Consider the following 16,407-nt stretch of genomic DNA (forward strand, 5'->3'; position numbering starts at 1 on the left):
TCCAGCTGGGCACATGTCGTGCACCTGCGAACCCAATGTTCCATACATGTGACCGGGCAATGGCCTTCATTAGCACGATGGCTGGGTGCTCGCTGTGGAGATCTCTGATGAATGCTACTCTTCCTTTCTGGGGCATGACTACCAGGTTGCCCCATAGCAGGCGGTCGGCTTGGATGGAGAGATCGTCCATCCGTCTGTGAAATGGCCTGACCTCCTCGGGGCACGCTCTGTGTGCGGCCGCCCAATCCCCAGTCAGGACACATTTCTTTATCAGGGATAGTAGGGGATCTCTGTTGGTCCAGATTTTGATCTGGAGAGCTGTGATGGGGGAGCCTGTGATGTCGAAAGTCTCAACGGCTATTACAATCTCCGTGCTTTGCTCCGATGTCCCCTCGGGAGTCGCCAGTGGGAGCCTGCTGAGCACGTCAGTGCAATTTTCGGTGCCTGGCTGGTGTAGTCATACGCAGCCAGCGTGAGGGCCCACCGCAGAATGCGAGCTGACATATTAGCATTGACAGCCTTGCTGTCAGACAACAGGGATGTTAACGGTTTGTGGTCCGTTTCTAACTCGAACCTTCTGCCGAAAAGGTACTGGTGCATCTTTTTCACCCCGTGGATACATGCGAGTGCTTCCTTTTCAGCCATCCCATATCCCCGTTCTGCCTGGGAAAGCGACCTGGAGGCATAAGCCACAAGTTGGAGTTGGCCCTCATCATTACTCTGCTGCACACGCACCCAACCCCATAGGATGATGCATCACACGTTAAAACCAGTTTCTTACAGGGGTTGTACAAGGTCAACAGCTTGTTAGAACAGAGCAGATTCCACGCCTGATTGAAAGCCCGTTCTTGACAGTCCCCCCAAAACCATTCACAACCCTTACGCAGGAGCACGTGCAGCGGCTTCAACAATGTGCTTAAGTTCGGCAGAAAGTTCCCAAAGTAGTTCAATAGTCCCAGAAATGACCGCAACTCCGATATGTTGCCGGGCCTGGGCGCACAACGGATCGCCTCCGTTTTGGATTCGGTCGGCCGGATCCCGTCTGCGGCAACCCTCCTGCCCAAAAACTCGACCTCTGGGGCTAAAAACACACACTTGGACTTCTTTAGTCGCAAGCCTACCCGGTCCAGTCGGCATAGCACCTCCTCCAGGTTGTGGAGGTGTTCCTCGGTGTCTCGACCCGTGATTAGGATGTCATCTTGGAATACGATTGTTCCAGGGATGGATTTAAGCAAGCTTTCCATGTTCCTCTGGAAGATAGCGGCCACTGAACGAATGCCAAACGGACACCTGTTGTAAATGAATAGCCCCTTGTGCGTGGTGATGGTGGTCAGAAGCTTGGATTCTTCAGCCGGTTCCTGAGTCATGTAGGCCGCAGTGAGGTCCAATTTGGTGAAAGGCTTGCCACCTGCCAACGTGGCAAAAAGATCCTCCGCTCTCGGAAGCGGGTATTGGTCCTGTAGGGACACTCGGTTGATGGTGGCCTTGTAGTCGCCACAAATCCTGACCGAGCCATCCGCTTTCAGGACAGGAATGATGGGGCTTGCCCAGTCACTGAATTCAACAGGCGAAATTATGCCCTCTTTTCGCAGCCTGTCCAACTTGCTCTCAATTCTCTCACGCATCACATACGGCACGGCTCTGGCTTTGTGGTGGACTGGTCTAGCGTCCGGGGTGATGCGTATCGCTACTTTGGTGCCCTTAAAAGTCCCGACACCTGGTTGAAAAAGTGGCTCGAATTTCTGTAGGACCTGTGAGCATGAACTTCGCTCCACAGATGAAATGGCGTGCACATCCCCCCCCCATTTCCAGTTCATCTCGGCTAACCAGCTCCTCCCCAAGAGCGCGGGACCATTCCCCGGGACAATCCAGAGTGGCAGCCGGTTCTCCGATCCATTGTGTGTAACCACCAAGTTTGCACTGCCTAGTACTGGGATGATCTCTCTGGTGTACGTCCGTAACTGCGTGTCACTGCGTTCCAGTTTGGGCCTGTTAGCTTTGAGTGGCCATAGTTTTTCAAATTGTTAGGCACTCATAAGTGACTGGCTGGTTCCTGTGTCCAGCTCCATGCGTACCGGGATGCCATTTAATAGAACTTTCATCATCATAGGTGGCGTTTTGCTATACGAGCTGTGGACGTCTGCCACATGAACCCGCTGGACTGCAACATCCATAGCTTTGTCCCAAGCATCACCCTGGCTTGCAGACCCCTTGTCTGGTTCCTCTGCCTCGTAAATTAGCCTCGCTACGGACTTTCTGCACATTCTGACCAGATATCTACTGAAGTTTCAGTTTCTGCAGATAAATTGCTGAAACCTATAGGTTTTCGCAGCATGTCTGCCACCGCACCTCCAGCATGAGCTGAGATTGTTGTGAACAAAGGAACTGTTAACAGGCATTCTTTTCTGATTGTCTTTGATTACTCCTGAGCACTCTGTTGCTGAGTGTCAATGGTCCCATCCCGGATCGCATTGTCCCTTGTGATGGCGTGAATTGCCGATCCCCCTGTCATTGTCTCTGTTGCTGGCCCACCCTGGAGTCTGTTGCTATCTGGGCGGTGTCGAATTGCCCTTGCCTGCCTGCGGGGTTCTGAATCTCGTTTACAATGTTAACTCCCTGTTCCATCGCCACGTTGGAACCAGGGCTGCGCGCGTAAATTATCTTGGTCTCCTCTTCCCCTGCCATGAAAGTCTGAGCTAGCAACATTGCCCTTTCCAAAGTCAAGTCCTTGGTCTCAATAAGCTTCCTGAAAATCCCGGCATGACCAATGCCCTCAATGAAGAAATCCCTTAACATCTCCCTCCTGCAGGCGTCTGTGAACTTAGAGGCTGGCCAAACGCCGAAGGTCTGCAACGAAGTCCGATATGCTTTGTCCCTCCTGACGCCGGTATGTGTAGAACCGGGGGGCTGGGCCATATGTATACTGCTCGCCGGTTTGAGGTGCTCACTGAGAGTGCTGAGCTCTTCAAAGGACTTGTCCGCCGGCTTCTCTGGTGCGAGTATGTCTTTCATCAGCGCATACGTCTCGGAACCACAGCTGGTTAGTAGATGCGCCCTCCACTTGCCAGCCGCTTCCTCTCCCAGCCAATCCTTCGTGACAAAGCTCTGCTGGAGCCTCTCAACGAAATCGTCCCAGTCCTCACCAACACAGTACCGTTCCTCTGTGCTACCGGTGGCTATCCTTGTGAGTCGTTGATTCCCGTTTCTCGTCGCCAAATGTAGTGTCCTTGCACCTTACTATAGAATCACACGAGACATGTATTGCAGACAATGTCACTACGTAACCTGAACCTTTATTCCCAGGACCAAGAAGTGCTGACCCTGCATGGGACCTCCCTTTATATACCTGAATGACCAGGTGAGGAGTGTCTCCCACAAGTTCACCCCCTGTGGTCAAGGTGTGCCTTACTCAGGTGTATACAGTGTACAGTGTTGTTACATAAAGGTTACAGTTATGTGAAGGTTACAAACGTGATGGGTTCTAGGGTTGTTCTCAGAGCAGAGAAGGTTGAGCGGAGATTTGATAGAGGTGTTCAAAATCATGAGGGGTCGAGATAGAGAAAAACTGTTCCCATTGGCGGAAGGGTCGAGAACCAGAGGACACAGATTTAAGGTGATTGGCAGCAGAACCAAATGCGACGTGAGGAAAAACCACGCAGCGAGTGGTTATGATCCAGAATTCGCTGCCTGAGAGGGCAGTGGAGGCAGACTCGATCACTGCTTTCAAAAGGAATTGGATAAGTACCTGAAGGAAAAATAATTGCAGGGCTTTGGAAAAGAGCGGGGTAGTGGGACTGGCTGAAGTGCTCTCGCAGAGAGCTGGCACAGGCTTGATGGGCCGAATGGCCTCCTTCTGTGCTGTAACCGTTCTATGATTCTTGTAGCTCAAGATTGGACACTTTAATATCCTATACCCAGATTGGATAACTCCTTACTAACAAGACGTTCACGAACTTGCACACTGCTTGGGCCGTAGTTTGAAATGAATGTACGAGAAGGTGATCAGGTTTTAAAATGTCTTTGTTGTTTTACTGGTTATAGAAATAATTCTCTGTGTCTCGCTCTGCTCACAGCAGCTAACTCTGTGCTAGAAATTTAACAAACCATATTAGAAAGGTGAAGATCATTGATTATTAATGTATTAATTAGATTCAACGTGTGACATTTGGAATGACTGATGAGCGGAAGTATGTTACACAAGTGTAATCAGACCTTGTCATAAACTGCCCTCAATTTAGCCATCAACATCATTACCGGATGCTGTAATATTTTGTGATGCGTTCCCTGAGAATTGTCAGCTTCCTGACCTCCAGCGAGCTGTGATGTTCCAACAGTGGCTTGGCACCATTTCAATATTTACATTTTCTGATTATTAGCAATCCTTTTGGTTTTCTCTGCTTTTTCTACTAATCCTATGATGTCTTCCTGAAACAGAAGTTAGCACCCTGATTTGCACATTCAGGGCACCTAAAGCCTGTTTGAGGAGCGCCAGCCTGCTGAGCTCAAGCTTACCTATTCTTCTCGTGGCCTCTCCAGCGGTCCTTAAAGGGACTGACAAAGATGTAACTCTTTTTTTTTTTCTCTATCAATCAAAGAGCAAGTTATTATTCAAATGTAGAAAGATTGCAAAGTACCACAGTACAGCGGGACCTGGGGGTACTTGTGCATGAAATACAAAAGGATAGTACAACAAGTGATCAGGAAGGCCAATGGTATCTTGGCCTTTATTGCAAAGGGGATGGAGTATAAAAGCAGGGAAGTCTTGCTGCAGCTATACAAGGTTTTGGTGAGGCCACACCTGGAATACTGTGTGCAGTTTTGGTTTCCATATTTATGAAACGATATACTTGCTTTGGAGGCAGTTCAGAGAAGGTTCACTCGGTTAATTCCGGGGATGAGGGAGTTGATTTATGAGGAAAGGTTGAGTAGGTTGGGCCTCTACTCATTGGAGTTCAGAAGAATGAGAGGTGATCTTATCGAAACGTATAAGATTATGAGGGGGCTTGACAAGGTGGATGCAGAGAGGATGTTTCCACTGATGGGGGAGACTAGAACTAGAGGGCATGATCTTAGAATAAGGGGGTGCCCATTTAAAACCGAGATGAGGAGAAATTTCTTCTGAGGGTTGTAAATCTGTGGAATTCGCTGCCTCCGAGAGCTGTGGAAGCTGGGACATTAAATAAATTTAAGACCGAAATAGACAGTTTCTTAAACGATAAGGGGTTATGGGGAGCCGGCGGGGAAGTGGAGCTGAGTCCATGATCAGATCAGCCATGATCTTATTGAATGGCGGAGCAGGCTCGAGGCCTATTCCTGTTCCTATTTCTTATGTTATGTTCTTATTTACCTAAATATGAAGCTAGAGTGGACCTCCTGGCTCCACAGCACTGCTGGAGGCTGTTGCATGGCCCGCGCTCGCGCCCCGCCCCGGATTTATCTTCGGGACTCCCAAATTAGCGAACTACTTCTGGAGGTTGCGACTGCTGCCCGCAGCTTTCTGGTAAGATTGAAATGAGGTCCGAGGCCCAATTTGGGGTGAGCCTCGGTCCTCTTATCTGGCACGTGCTGGGAGCGTTCTCACCATTCTGCGCCCGAAAGCGGACCAATACAGATTTTTAGCTCCTTAAATTTTAATCTTGGATTTAATAATTTTTTTCTCCAATACACTAAGATGCCAGAAATTACTTTGATTTAAATCTTTATAATGGCTCAAAATTGCTGTTGACCACTAAATCAATTCATCTGGCTAGTGAAACCCTTGTCAATCAAATTTCTGTGAGCAGTACTGTACAATAAGTTGCTTCGAGATGCGTTAAACCCAGCTGCATGCAATTGCTGAAATACACATTAATTTGGTCTTTGTTTGTCTTCCATAATAGCAATTCCACCGCCAACAGTTACAGTTACAAGTACAAAGGAAGACTCCATTAACTTGAAGTTACAAATGGACACTAATATTAAGGTACATATTGTGCATGAGGCTGTTTTAACAAAGATATTTGGTCCTTTTTTAAGATGGAGTAAACATTCCAGCTCCTTTTAATAGTTGCTGTGTACAATTTAAAGTTCATCATAGGCAGTCCCTCGAAATCGAGGAAGACTTGCTACCACTCCAATAGTGAGTTCTCAGGTGACTGAACAGTCCAATACAGGAATTAGAATCTCTGTCACAGGTGGACAGACAGTGGTTGAGGGAAAGGGTGGGTGGGGAGTCTGGTTTGCTGCACGCTCCTTCCGCTGTCTGCGCTTGATTTCTGCATGCTCTCGGCATCGAGACTCGAGGTGCTCAGCGCCCTCCCGGATGCACTTCCTCCACTTTGGCCAGGGACTCCCAGGTGTCGGTGGGGATGTTGCACTTTATCAAGGAGGCTTTGAGGGTGTCCTTGAAATGTTTGCTCTGCCCACCTGGGGCTCGCTTACCGTGTCGGAGTTCCGAGTAGAGCGCTTGCTTTGGGAATCTCGTGTCGGTCATGTGGACGATGTGGCCTGCCCAACAGAGCTGGTAGAGTGTGGTCAGTGCTTCGATGCTGGGGATGTTGGACTGAATGAGAACACTGATATTGGTACGTCTATTCTCCCAGTGGATCTTGCGAAAATGGCGCTGATGGTTCAGACATGGACCATATGCAGTAGACACCTCAAAGTGTTGGAGAAGTACCATCAATTTAAAGTTGTACATCAGACAGATAGCTATTGCCAACTCTCACTGGAGGGTTCATTAAGGAGAAATGACAGTGATGCCACTTGGTTGGGATTTACCTGCCAATTTACAATTGCATCTTAACTGGGGCTATTTTGGTGCAGCATTGTGACGTACAGGTGTCCTATGCTGTGCCACATGGCTGTAGGATGCAGGTTCAAACTGACTGCTTCCCGCCTGGTATGTTTATGAACTGAGCTCGGTTATTACGTGGATGTGGCAACTAAAAGCCAGGTAGTTTTGTGGAGGAGAGTGGGGGAAAAGCTGTGTTTGCACACTGCCTCATAACCTGATTGCGGAGCCCTGGCAGCAGATCTTTTTATCTGGTGAATCGGAACAGACATGAGGAGGGTCAAACTGTAAGTATAGAGTGGAAGGGAACTCTTGAATTAGCCTTGTACCAATGCATGTGGTGGGGTTTGAGGTGTATATTTTAGTTTGGCACAGGAGAAGAAATTGGCTATCAATTGAGAAGAAACATAAAGCAGTTATATAATTGGGGCCTGGGGTGAATATCTGTAACCTTAACGTTTGTGCCCAATCCACTAATACAGAATGCACTTAAAACATCCTCTCCAACAGTCTTCACTATAATGTACTTTGATTCAGCATCTGAACAACTCCTTCACTAATAGTCTGTTCCCTGCCCTTTTTATAAAAGAAGGCTGGGTTATAAATAGGTTTAATTATACAATAGGAACTATGAAATATTAACTGCTCCTGCTCCTGTGAAACACCTTCGGATGTTTTTCTACAATAAAGTTGCTGTCTAAATGCAAGTTGCTATTATGTCTTGAACAATGCATAGATTTCGGATCTTTTAAAGAGGAATTTCTAGTGTTTAAAATCTATTTTCTTCTCGGGTGGTTAAATGTACATCTACTTCTGAGATTTGTGGTGAAGAAAAATTCACTAGTTTATCCCTGAGGTTTTCAATGAGTCCCATATCATCGTCGAAAGTAGGATGTTTCTGTTGCCAGTGGATGTGTCTTATAGACTAATATTTGAAATGCTGTGGTTCGTTCTTAATTTTCTCTGCCTTTTTTCCAGGTGACCAGCTATGTTGTGGATGTGTCGTGGGCATTTGATACCCATATAAAAGAAAAGCGCCGGTTGAGTGTTGATGGCGGAAAGGCTGTGTTATCTGGTATGTATATTATATATTCACACCCCGTGCAATGCGGTCACATAAATACCAGCCACTTCCCACATCCAATAGCAGATTCTGTTTAGAAGATTTTTAATTGCAATCGGGTCTTTGAATGCCCTTGCGCCATACGGCAATGTTTAATCAGCATTTTTATATAGCAAAGCTTTATCATTTAAAAATAAAAACATGTATTTGCTCTTGGTGCAATGAGTTCTATAATCTGGGAGGAGAGAGAGAAGGAAGGAACAATAGGAAGACCGTTTACCTATTGGGACTAGTCAAGCGAATGAAAAATACCTTGTACATCACACTCTTGTCCAATGGAAACATGGCTGGACTTTTAATTAAATGAGATTGTGTCATAATGACGGTGATTTCTTTTTATTTTAGTTTCCAATTTAACTGCTGGTACAGATTATGAGATTTCCGCCTGGGCTAAAACTGATGTTGGTGATAGCCCAATATCTTTTGTACGTGCAATAACGGAAGGAACCATTCCAGCTCCTCCTAAACTTAAAGCAGTTCCAATCAATCAGACGGCTGTGGATTGCAGTTGGAGTGGCCCAAAGAATGTGGTGAGTGTCTCGTGCTATTCTAAGGTTCAGACCTTCTCGGCACATAGTCAGTCATTGTATTCACTGACCTTTTGATGGCGTGCACGTGGTTACTGGATGAGAAACAGCATAAAATGCCCTTTCTCATGGCCCTCTGAAATCATACAGAACACACAGACCGCTTAATAAATCTTAGTCAAGAAAAAGCAATCCTTCATACATGCATGTGTTACAGCAAGCTGTGATCCTGTGGTGCTGGGATTGGTGTTACAGGTGCTACCCAGCCCCGTGAGACCATGCTACAAGATGGAGCTGAGACTATCAGCAGGCTTTTGGAACATGGCGATCGTGCACTTGAGCTAGATGCTGTCCTCTCCTGATGTGCCCATGCACTCTCCAGCAGAGGTCACTGGATAGTGATCAAGAGTGGGAGCCCAAGCTGACTCTCTTTTCATTCTTTTTGTTCCTCTCCTGAGCACAGAAGTGCTGAGGCTGATTGTGCACCCTGATTTCCTTCGCCCCCCCCCCACCATTGGTGGCCATGCCTTCAGCTGCTGGAGCCCCAAGCTCTGGAACTCCCTCCCTAAACCTCACTGCCTCTCCACCTCTCTTTCCTCCTTCAAGGATGCTCCTCGAAACCTACCCCTCTGACCGAGCTTTTGGCCACCTGTCCTGATGTCTCCTGTGCCTCGGTGTCGCATTTTGTTTGATAACGCTCCAGTGAAGCGCCTTGGGACGTGTCAGTCCGTTAAAGGCGCTATATCAATGCAAGTTGTTGTTGTAGCACTCTGACTGCAGTCAGCTAACAGTGCACACAGGAAATTGAAGCAGGGATCTCCTGGTCTGTACGGCTTAATACTGCACCTGATGGTGCCTTCAGCCACTGGGCCATTGGGAGAGCGCCATTGTGGCCTTCATGTATCACAGTGCAGGAAATGGAATCCTTTGCATATGGTAAATATTGCTACATGCTGTGATTGAAGCGATTATAAGTAATTTTCAGTGTATTATTTAAATTGCCCTCCTTGATGCTGTATGTGTTTAATTACGTTGATTGTTTGCAGACAGTGTCTATCGTGTTTAAGCTAAACCTATACCAGCAGAAATGAAGTAAAGAAGCTTTGTTATTTTAGTAAAGGGTGTAATTAGAATTGCTACCAGTACTTAAGATGGCTTTTAAAATTTTGCTGTCCTTGTGCCGATGCAGCTTTTCAGTAAGTCTCGGATTCATTAGAATATTACAATTGCCCAGAATTATCTCTGGAGTAACCATCTTCTTTCCTTAACAGGTTTTCGGAGTTTTCTTTGCTACATCATTCTTGGAGCTGTACTGGAATCCCAAAAATGTCACATCATCCATTAACAACCTGACAGTGACTGTAGACAGCGACGAGCAGTATCTGTTCTTGGTAGATGTTTTTTTCTTGCACTTGGGTCCATGTTACGAAATCTGATAAAATGGGCTCTTGGTTTTAGAATTCTAAATCAACCTCTACTATGTTTCTCTTGTGACCTTTGAATTTGGATTGAATTATTTTAATTACCTGAATTTGTGAGACCGATTAGCTATTGTGGTAAACGCACTGTGCATGCCTAATGAGGCTGGAGCAAGACCACGGGAAAATGGTTCGCGGGCCTCATTTTCTGAATACTAGTGATCTGCAGGCACCAGTCGCGGCCACAGAGGCAGCTCACTGGTCCCTGGAGGTTATTTAAAGTCCGGGGGTGTGGGGTGCGTGCAGTGATTGGCAGTAGACCACAAATTTAATCTGAGCCGGAAGGAGCACTATTGTACAAAGAAAATTGAATCCCCACCTTTCTGGAGGTAGTCTCCAGCGATCTGCTACCCAGCCCCCCGCCCCCCCCCCCCCCCACTGAGAGCGCGCTCTGCTGCCCTCTTGAGAGCTCCTCCCAGCCACGCCAACCCCCTCCCCCCCCCCCCCCCCCCAACCGAGAGTGCCCGGCCCCAAGAACACCGAGCACATTGACTGCAATATGCGCCATACATCACAAACAAAGTTTGCAAAGACTGCCTCACACAAGCGTTGGGCACCCCCATTTGCACATGCAGTGGGCCCAATGCCCATTTCTGATGCGAGCTCTGGAAGTCTTTACTAATATGGCGTCCGCACCACCTGCCCATATTGGATGCTTGGACGGAGATGCGGGCACCCGCCACCGTGTTTCTCAGCCACAGTTTAATCAGTGCACTCAAGGTGTGAATTGCGCAGTTACTGCTAGAATAGGTTAAACAGCACTAACTGGCACTGGGTTTTCTAGTTTGTTAAACTGCCCTGATGATTAGTTTTATGCAGAGACACTGATCCCAATTGTGTATGCAGTGTAAAAAGTTTGAGATGGATGGCTTTGACTGGCATCAATGTTTGTTTTTTTTAATTTCCTTTTAGGTTCGTGTTGTAGTCCCATATTTAGGACCTCCCTCTGAGTATATAGCTGTGAAGATGATTCCTGATAACCGGCTGCCACCTCGCCACTTGCACATGGTGAGGGAGGACAAGACATTCGCTGTACTGAAGTGGCAACCTCCGTACGATCTGCCAAATGAAACTTTAGTGAGTACCTGCACACAGTTGGCCCTTGTTGGGAGAATGAAGAGGCTTTAATGTACATTATGCTCATCTGTGGACTATGGCCTTTCCACAAAGAAACCTTTGGCTTCATCGAAAGCCTGGGTGGGTAAAAAGGACACAGGGATTCCATGTTTGCTGTCCAATATATCTTCAGGTGTCTCAATTTTAAATACAGCTTTATTGGCACATTCCAGCAGTTATCTTCACATAATTAAGATCCTTAAAGATATTCTTTTCTTAAAAAAAAACAGATCAAGTGCATGCCTTGGTTATAATTTAAAGTTTAAATGTATTTTAAAAAGCACGGAAATCGTCGGCTGAATTTGTGTGCTAAACTACTTCTGGCCTGCAGAAGGTAATTGAGCATGTTGTATTTTGCATAGTAAAGTAGATATTTATTAAAAAATGGCATACTATTAATAGAGGCATTTTGATGGTGCCTGAGGGAGTGAGTGGTTCCTGTCTCCAAATGCAGTCACCCCTGCCAGCAGGCTACCTCTGCCCTAGAACAGGAGTTGCCTTCATGCTGTGCTGCTGTAAGTGCCATCTGGATAACTAGCCCTGGAAACTGAGTCTCTTTATACACTTGTGATTAACTCTTCTGGGTGTTTTTAACCAAATAGTTTCTTACTGCTTATAATAACTGAATCGGAATGTGCTGTTCACTAATCGGATTTGTTTTGTTTCCCCAGACCTATGCAGTTTTTGTAAAAGATTCCATCCGTAAAATTGAGAGACATTACAAAGTGGCCTCCAAGAATAACACAGTGGAATATATAGTGAAGCAGCTGGAACCAGGTGGAAAGTACAGTGTAGTTATCAGACTGCTTAACATGAGCAAAGAAGCAAGTGTATCTCTAAACACAGGTGAGGCAAATTGTAAGATCTCGGGTGACTGAAAATGTTTTGAGGAAAGATGATGCACAGTTTCTGTACAAAATCAGACATCCTAGCTACAACTAGTGAAGTTTGGAGCAAAGTTGAGAGAGACTTCCATTTATACAGCCAGTACCTTGTGTTTCCGAAGTGTCTCAAATGAGTACGTACAATGAATTACTTTGAAGTGTAGTCCCTATTACATAGACAAGCTTGGGACTTTCTTTGTACATCCCTGTCTGGAGCAAAAATAAAACAGGGAAGGTGGCTCAACCATGGCTAACAAGAGAAATTAAGGATAGTGTTAAAGCCAAGGAAGAGGCATCTAATTTGGCTAGAAAAAGCAACAAACTTGAGGACTGGGAGAAATTTAGAATTCAACAGAGGAAGACTAAGAGTTTAATTAAGAGGGGGAAAAGAGTACGAGAGGAAGCTTGCAGGGAACGTAAAAACTGACTCCGAAAGCTTCTATAAATATGTGAAGAGAAAAAGATTAGTGAAGACAAATGTTGGGTCCCTTGCAGTCGGATTCAGGTGAATTTATAATGGGGAACAAAGAAATGGCAGACTAATTGAACAAGTACTTTGATTCTGTGTTCACGAAGGAAGACACACATAACCTTCCGATTGTACTGGGGGACAGTAGGTCTAGTGAGAAGGAGGAACTGAAGGATATCCTTATTAGGTGGGAAATTGTGTTGGGGAAATTGATGGGATTGATGGCCGATAAATCCCGGGACCTGATCGTCTGCATCCCAGAGTACTTAAAGAAGTGGCCCTAGAAATAGTGGATGCATTGGTGATCATTTTCCAACAGTCTATCGACTCTGGATCGGTTCCTATGGACTGGAGGGTAGTTAATGTAACATCACTTTTTAAAAAAGGAGGGAGAGAGAAAACGAGGAATTATAGACCGGTTAGCCTGACATCAGTAGTGGGGAAAATGTTGGAATCAATCATTTAAGGATGAAATAGCAGCGCATTTGGAAAGCAGTGACAGGATCGGTCCAAGTCAGCATGGATTTATGAAAGGGAAATCATGCTTGACGAATCTTCTGGAATTTTTTGAGGATCTAACTAGCAGAGTGGGCAAGGGAGAACCAGTGGATGTGGTGTATTTGGACTTTCAAAAGGCTTTTGACAAGGTCCCGCACAAGAGATTGGTGTGCAAAATCAAAGCGCGTGGTATTGGGTGTAATGTACTGACATGGATTGAGAACTGGTTGGCAGACAGGAAGCAGAGAGTCGGGATAAACGGGTCCTTTTCAGAATGGCAGGCAGTGACTAGTGGAGTGCCGCAGGGCTCAGTGCTGGGACCCCAGCTATTTACAATATACATTAATGATTTGGATGAAGGAACTGAGTGTAATATCTCCAAGTTTGTGGTTGACACTAAACTGGGTGGCGGTGTGAGCTGTGAGTAGGACGCTAAGAGGCTGCAGGGTGACTTGGACAGGTTAAGTGAGTGGGCAAATACATGGCAGATACAGTATAATGTGGATAAATATGAGGTTATCCATTTTGGGGGCAAAACATGAAGGCAGAATATTATCTGGATGGCGGCAGATTAGGAAAAGGGGAGGTGCAACGAGACCTGGGTGTCATGGTTCATCAGTCACTGAAAGTTGGCATACAGGTACAGCAGGCGGTGAAGAAGGCAAAAATGGTATGTTGGCCTTCATAACTAGGGGATTTGAGTATAGGAGCAGGGAGGTCTTACTGCAGTTGTACAGGGCCTTGGTGAGGCCTCACCTGGAATATTGTATTGAGTTTTGGTCTCCTAATCTGAGGAAGGACATTCTTACTATTGAGGGAGTGCAGCGAAGATTCACCAGACTGATTCCAGGGATGGCGGGACTGTCATATGAGGAGAGACTGGATCAACTGGGCCTTTATTCACTGGAGTTTAGAAGGATGAGAGGGGATCTCATAGAAACGTATAAGATTCTGACGGGACTGCACAGGTTAGATCCGGGAAGAATGTTCCCGATGTTGGGAAAGTCCAGAACCAGGGGACATAGTCTTAGGATAAGGGGTAGGCCATTTAGGACTGAGATGAGGAGAAACTTCTTCACTCAGAGTTATTAACCTGTGGACTTCCCTGCCGCTGAGAGTTGTTGATGCCAGTGCATTGGATATATTCAAGAGGGAGTTAGAAATGGCCCTTACGGCTAAAGAGATCAAGGGGTATGGAGAGAAAGCAGGAAAGGGGTACTGAGGGAATGATCAAGCCATGATCTTATTGAATGGCGGTGCAGGCTCGAAGGGCCGAATGGCCTACTCCTGCACCTATTTCCTATGTTTCTATGTTTGCGCAAGCTCTCACCAGCAGTGATGACCAGTTAACCTGTCTGTGATACTGCTGGCTGAGGGAGGAATGTTGTCCAGGACACTGGGAGAGAGCTCTGCTCGAATAGTGCCATAAGATCCTTACCATCCACCCGAGCGATCAGCACAGGCAGCTGAGACCTATTCCAAAGGACAGCACATCAGACGGTGCAACACTGTACTGTAGTGATGAGCCTCGTCCATATGCTCAGGTCAAGGAGTAGAACTTGTACGCACACACCTCTGATTCAGAGGTCTACGAACTGGGCTAAGCTAGCAGATGGCAAGTTGATAGAACACTGGATGTTGCATGTTTTATAAGGGCCCCAAAGTCCAGTATTAATATAGCCTGGTGGCACCTAGTTGTGGAAACTCAATGCTACAGTTGTGACTGAATGCAACTAAGATGAATATATACTTACTTCAGCTACAAGAGTTCATTTGAGTTCTATTCTAGCATAACACTGTTACAAGCTGTGCCCACATAGCACTACATACAGTCTTTTGGATGTTCCTGGCAGCTCTTTGCTGTTCACTTTCTTGTGAAATAGCAAGTCAGAAATCAGCAGAGTTCCATGTTTAAATACAACTTGTATACAGCATGCTGTCGCAGTAATGCACAGCGACTTCAGTGATGGGGGCAGGTTCAGTCTCTTGTCTGCTAAATTCCTGACCTCAGCAGCCTTGCTATAGTGAGTGCTGATTGGAGCCCAAGGGCTTTCCGAGAGCGATGGAACAAAAAGCAGAGTGTCTTAGCTAAACACACTCCGGCAGACTTTAACAGCTGATTTTAGAGCAACATTCATAGAGTTCAGGGAACAGATGATTCACCACCTCATGTAGCCAAAGATTGGGTATTGGAACTGTGTACAGTTTTGGTCTACTTATTTAAGGAGGGATATACTTGCATTGGAGGCAGTTCCAAGAAGGATCACGAGGTTGATTCCTGAGATGAAGGGGTTGTCTTATGAATAAAGCTTGAGCAGGTTGGGCCTATACTCATTGGAGTTTAGAAGAATGAGAGGTGATCTTATTGAAACGTATAAGATTCTGAGGGGGCTCAACAGGGTAGATACAGAGAGGATGTTTCCCCTCGTGGGGGAATCTAGAACTAGGGAGCATAATTTAAGAATAAAGGGTCTTCCATTTAAAACGAAAATGAGAAATTTCTTTTGAGGGTCGTGAATCTTTGGAATTCTCTACCCGAGAGATTTGTGGAGGCTGAGTCATTGAATATATTTAAGGTGGAGATAGACAGTCAGATTTTTGAATAATGAGGAAGTGAAGGGTTATGGGGAGTGGGCAGTGAAATAGAGATGAGGCCAAGATCAGATAAGCCATGATCTTATTGAATGGCGGAGCAGGATCGAGGGGCCGACTCCTGCTTTCTTATGGAAGAATGTTTCTTCAAACTCCACAACAGAGGGGAAACTAGCATTTTATATCTTCAACTGAGCGTAGCACGGAGATGGATAGTGTTTTTACTGTGGTGCTTGGGTAGTGATCTGCATTTTTACACATCCCAATTAAAACGATGTTTTGTCGTGCCAAATACTTTTTCTTGTCCTATTTTAGCCCTGGTAATCTCTTCTCTGTTGATGCTTATCATGGATTGATGCTTGAAAATGACATGAATAGTCTTGGCGGTTTGCAGTCTTATTTTTCCTTCCTCTCTGTGGGCATGTGTCCAGTAAGAGAGGCAATAAATTAAATAAACGACTGTCTGTCCCACCTGTGACAGAGACTGTAATTCCCGTATTGGACTGTTCAGCCACCTGAGAACTCACTTTTAGAGTGGAAGTAAGTCTTCTTCGATCTCGAGGGACTGCCTATGATGATGCAATATCATGCCATCTCTGCAGTTTTAAATTGAATACCTTCTCAGTGCTCCCAAATCAACTTTTTGATAGCTTCCAAATAGTCTGAGTATATAATCAAAATGAGATCTAATTTCTAAACAAATTAGTTTTATTGAAAGGCATACCCCAAGCAATCCTGCTTTGTTTGGCTTCAATTCCAAATCCTGATCAACACCATTGGAAATTCTAAAGTTTTCCACAAATTTCACAGGACCTTTCCTTGTATGTTTTGAACATAACCAAGCGCATCTCAATGTTCGGAGTGTCAATTACTTTTCATGTACGCCTGCAGAAACGGGCTAAAACGCTAACCACCTTCTACCATACTGATCCCAGAGAGTTGGTGCCA

At 45.8% G+C, this 16,407-nt stretch overlaps 1 protein-coding gene across 3 annotated transcripts in view; it reads left to right on the top strand.

Moving 5' to 3' along the window:
* Positions 1-16,407, top strand: part of sorl1 (sortilin-related receptor, L(DLR class) A repeats containing) — a 221,278-nt gene that overhangs the window by 185,813 nt on the left and 19,058 nt on the right. For all 3 annotated transcript variants that reach the window (XM_070894543.1, XM_070894544.1, XM_070894545.1), the window contains 6 exons: positions 5,880-5,962; positions 7,751-7,847; positions 8,241-8,425; positions 9,694-9,813; positions 10,813-10,977; positions 11,688-11,862. In XM_070894543.1, coding sequence (XP_070750644.1) covers positions 5,880-5,962; positions 7,751-7,847; positions 8,241-8,425; positions 9,694-9,813; positions 10,813-10,977; positions 11,688-11,862 — 825 coding nt within the window. The remainder of the gene's footprint in view (positions 1-5,879; positions 5,963-7,750; positions 7,848-8,240; positions 8,426-9,693; positions 9,814-10,812; positions 10,978-11,687; positions 11,863-16,407) is intronic.

Source organism: Pristiophorus japonicus, chromosome 11 (genome assembly GCF_044704955.1).
Source record: "Pristiophorus japonicus isolate sPriJap1 chromosome 11, sPriJap1.hap1, whole genome shotgun sequence".
Taxonomy (NCBI): Eukaryota; Metazoa; Chordata; class Chondrichthyes; family Pristiophoridae; genus Pristiophorus; species Pristiophorus japonicus.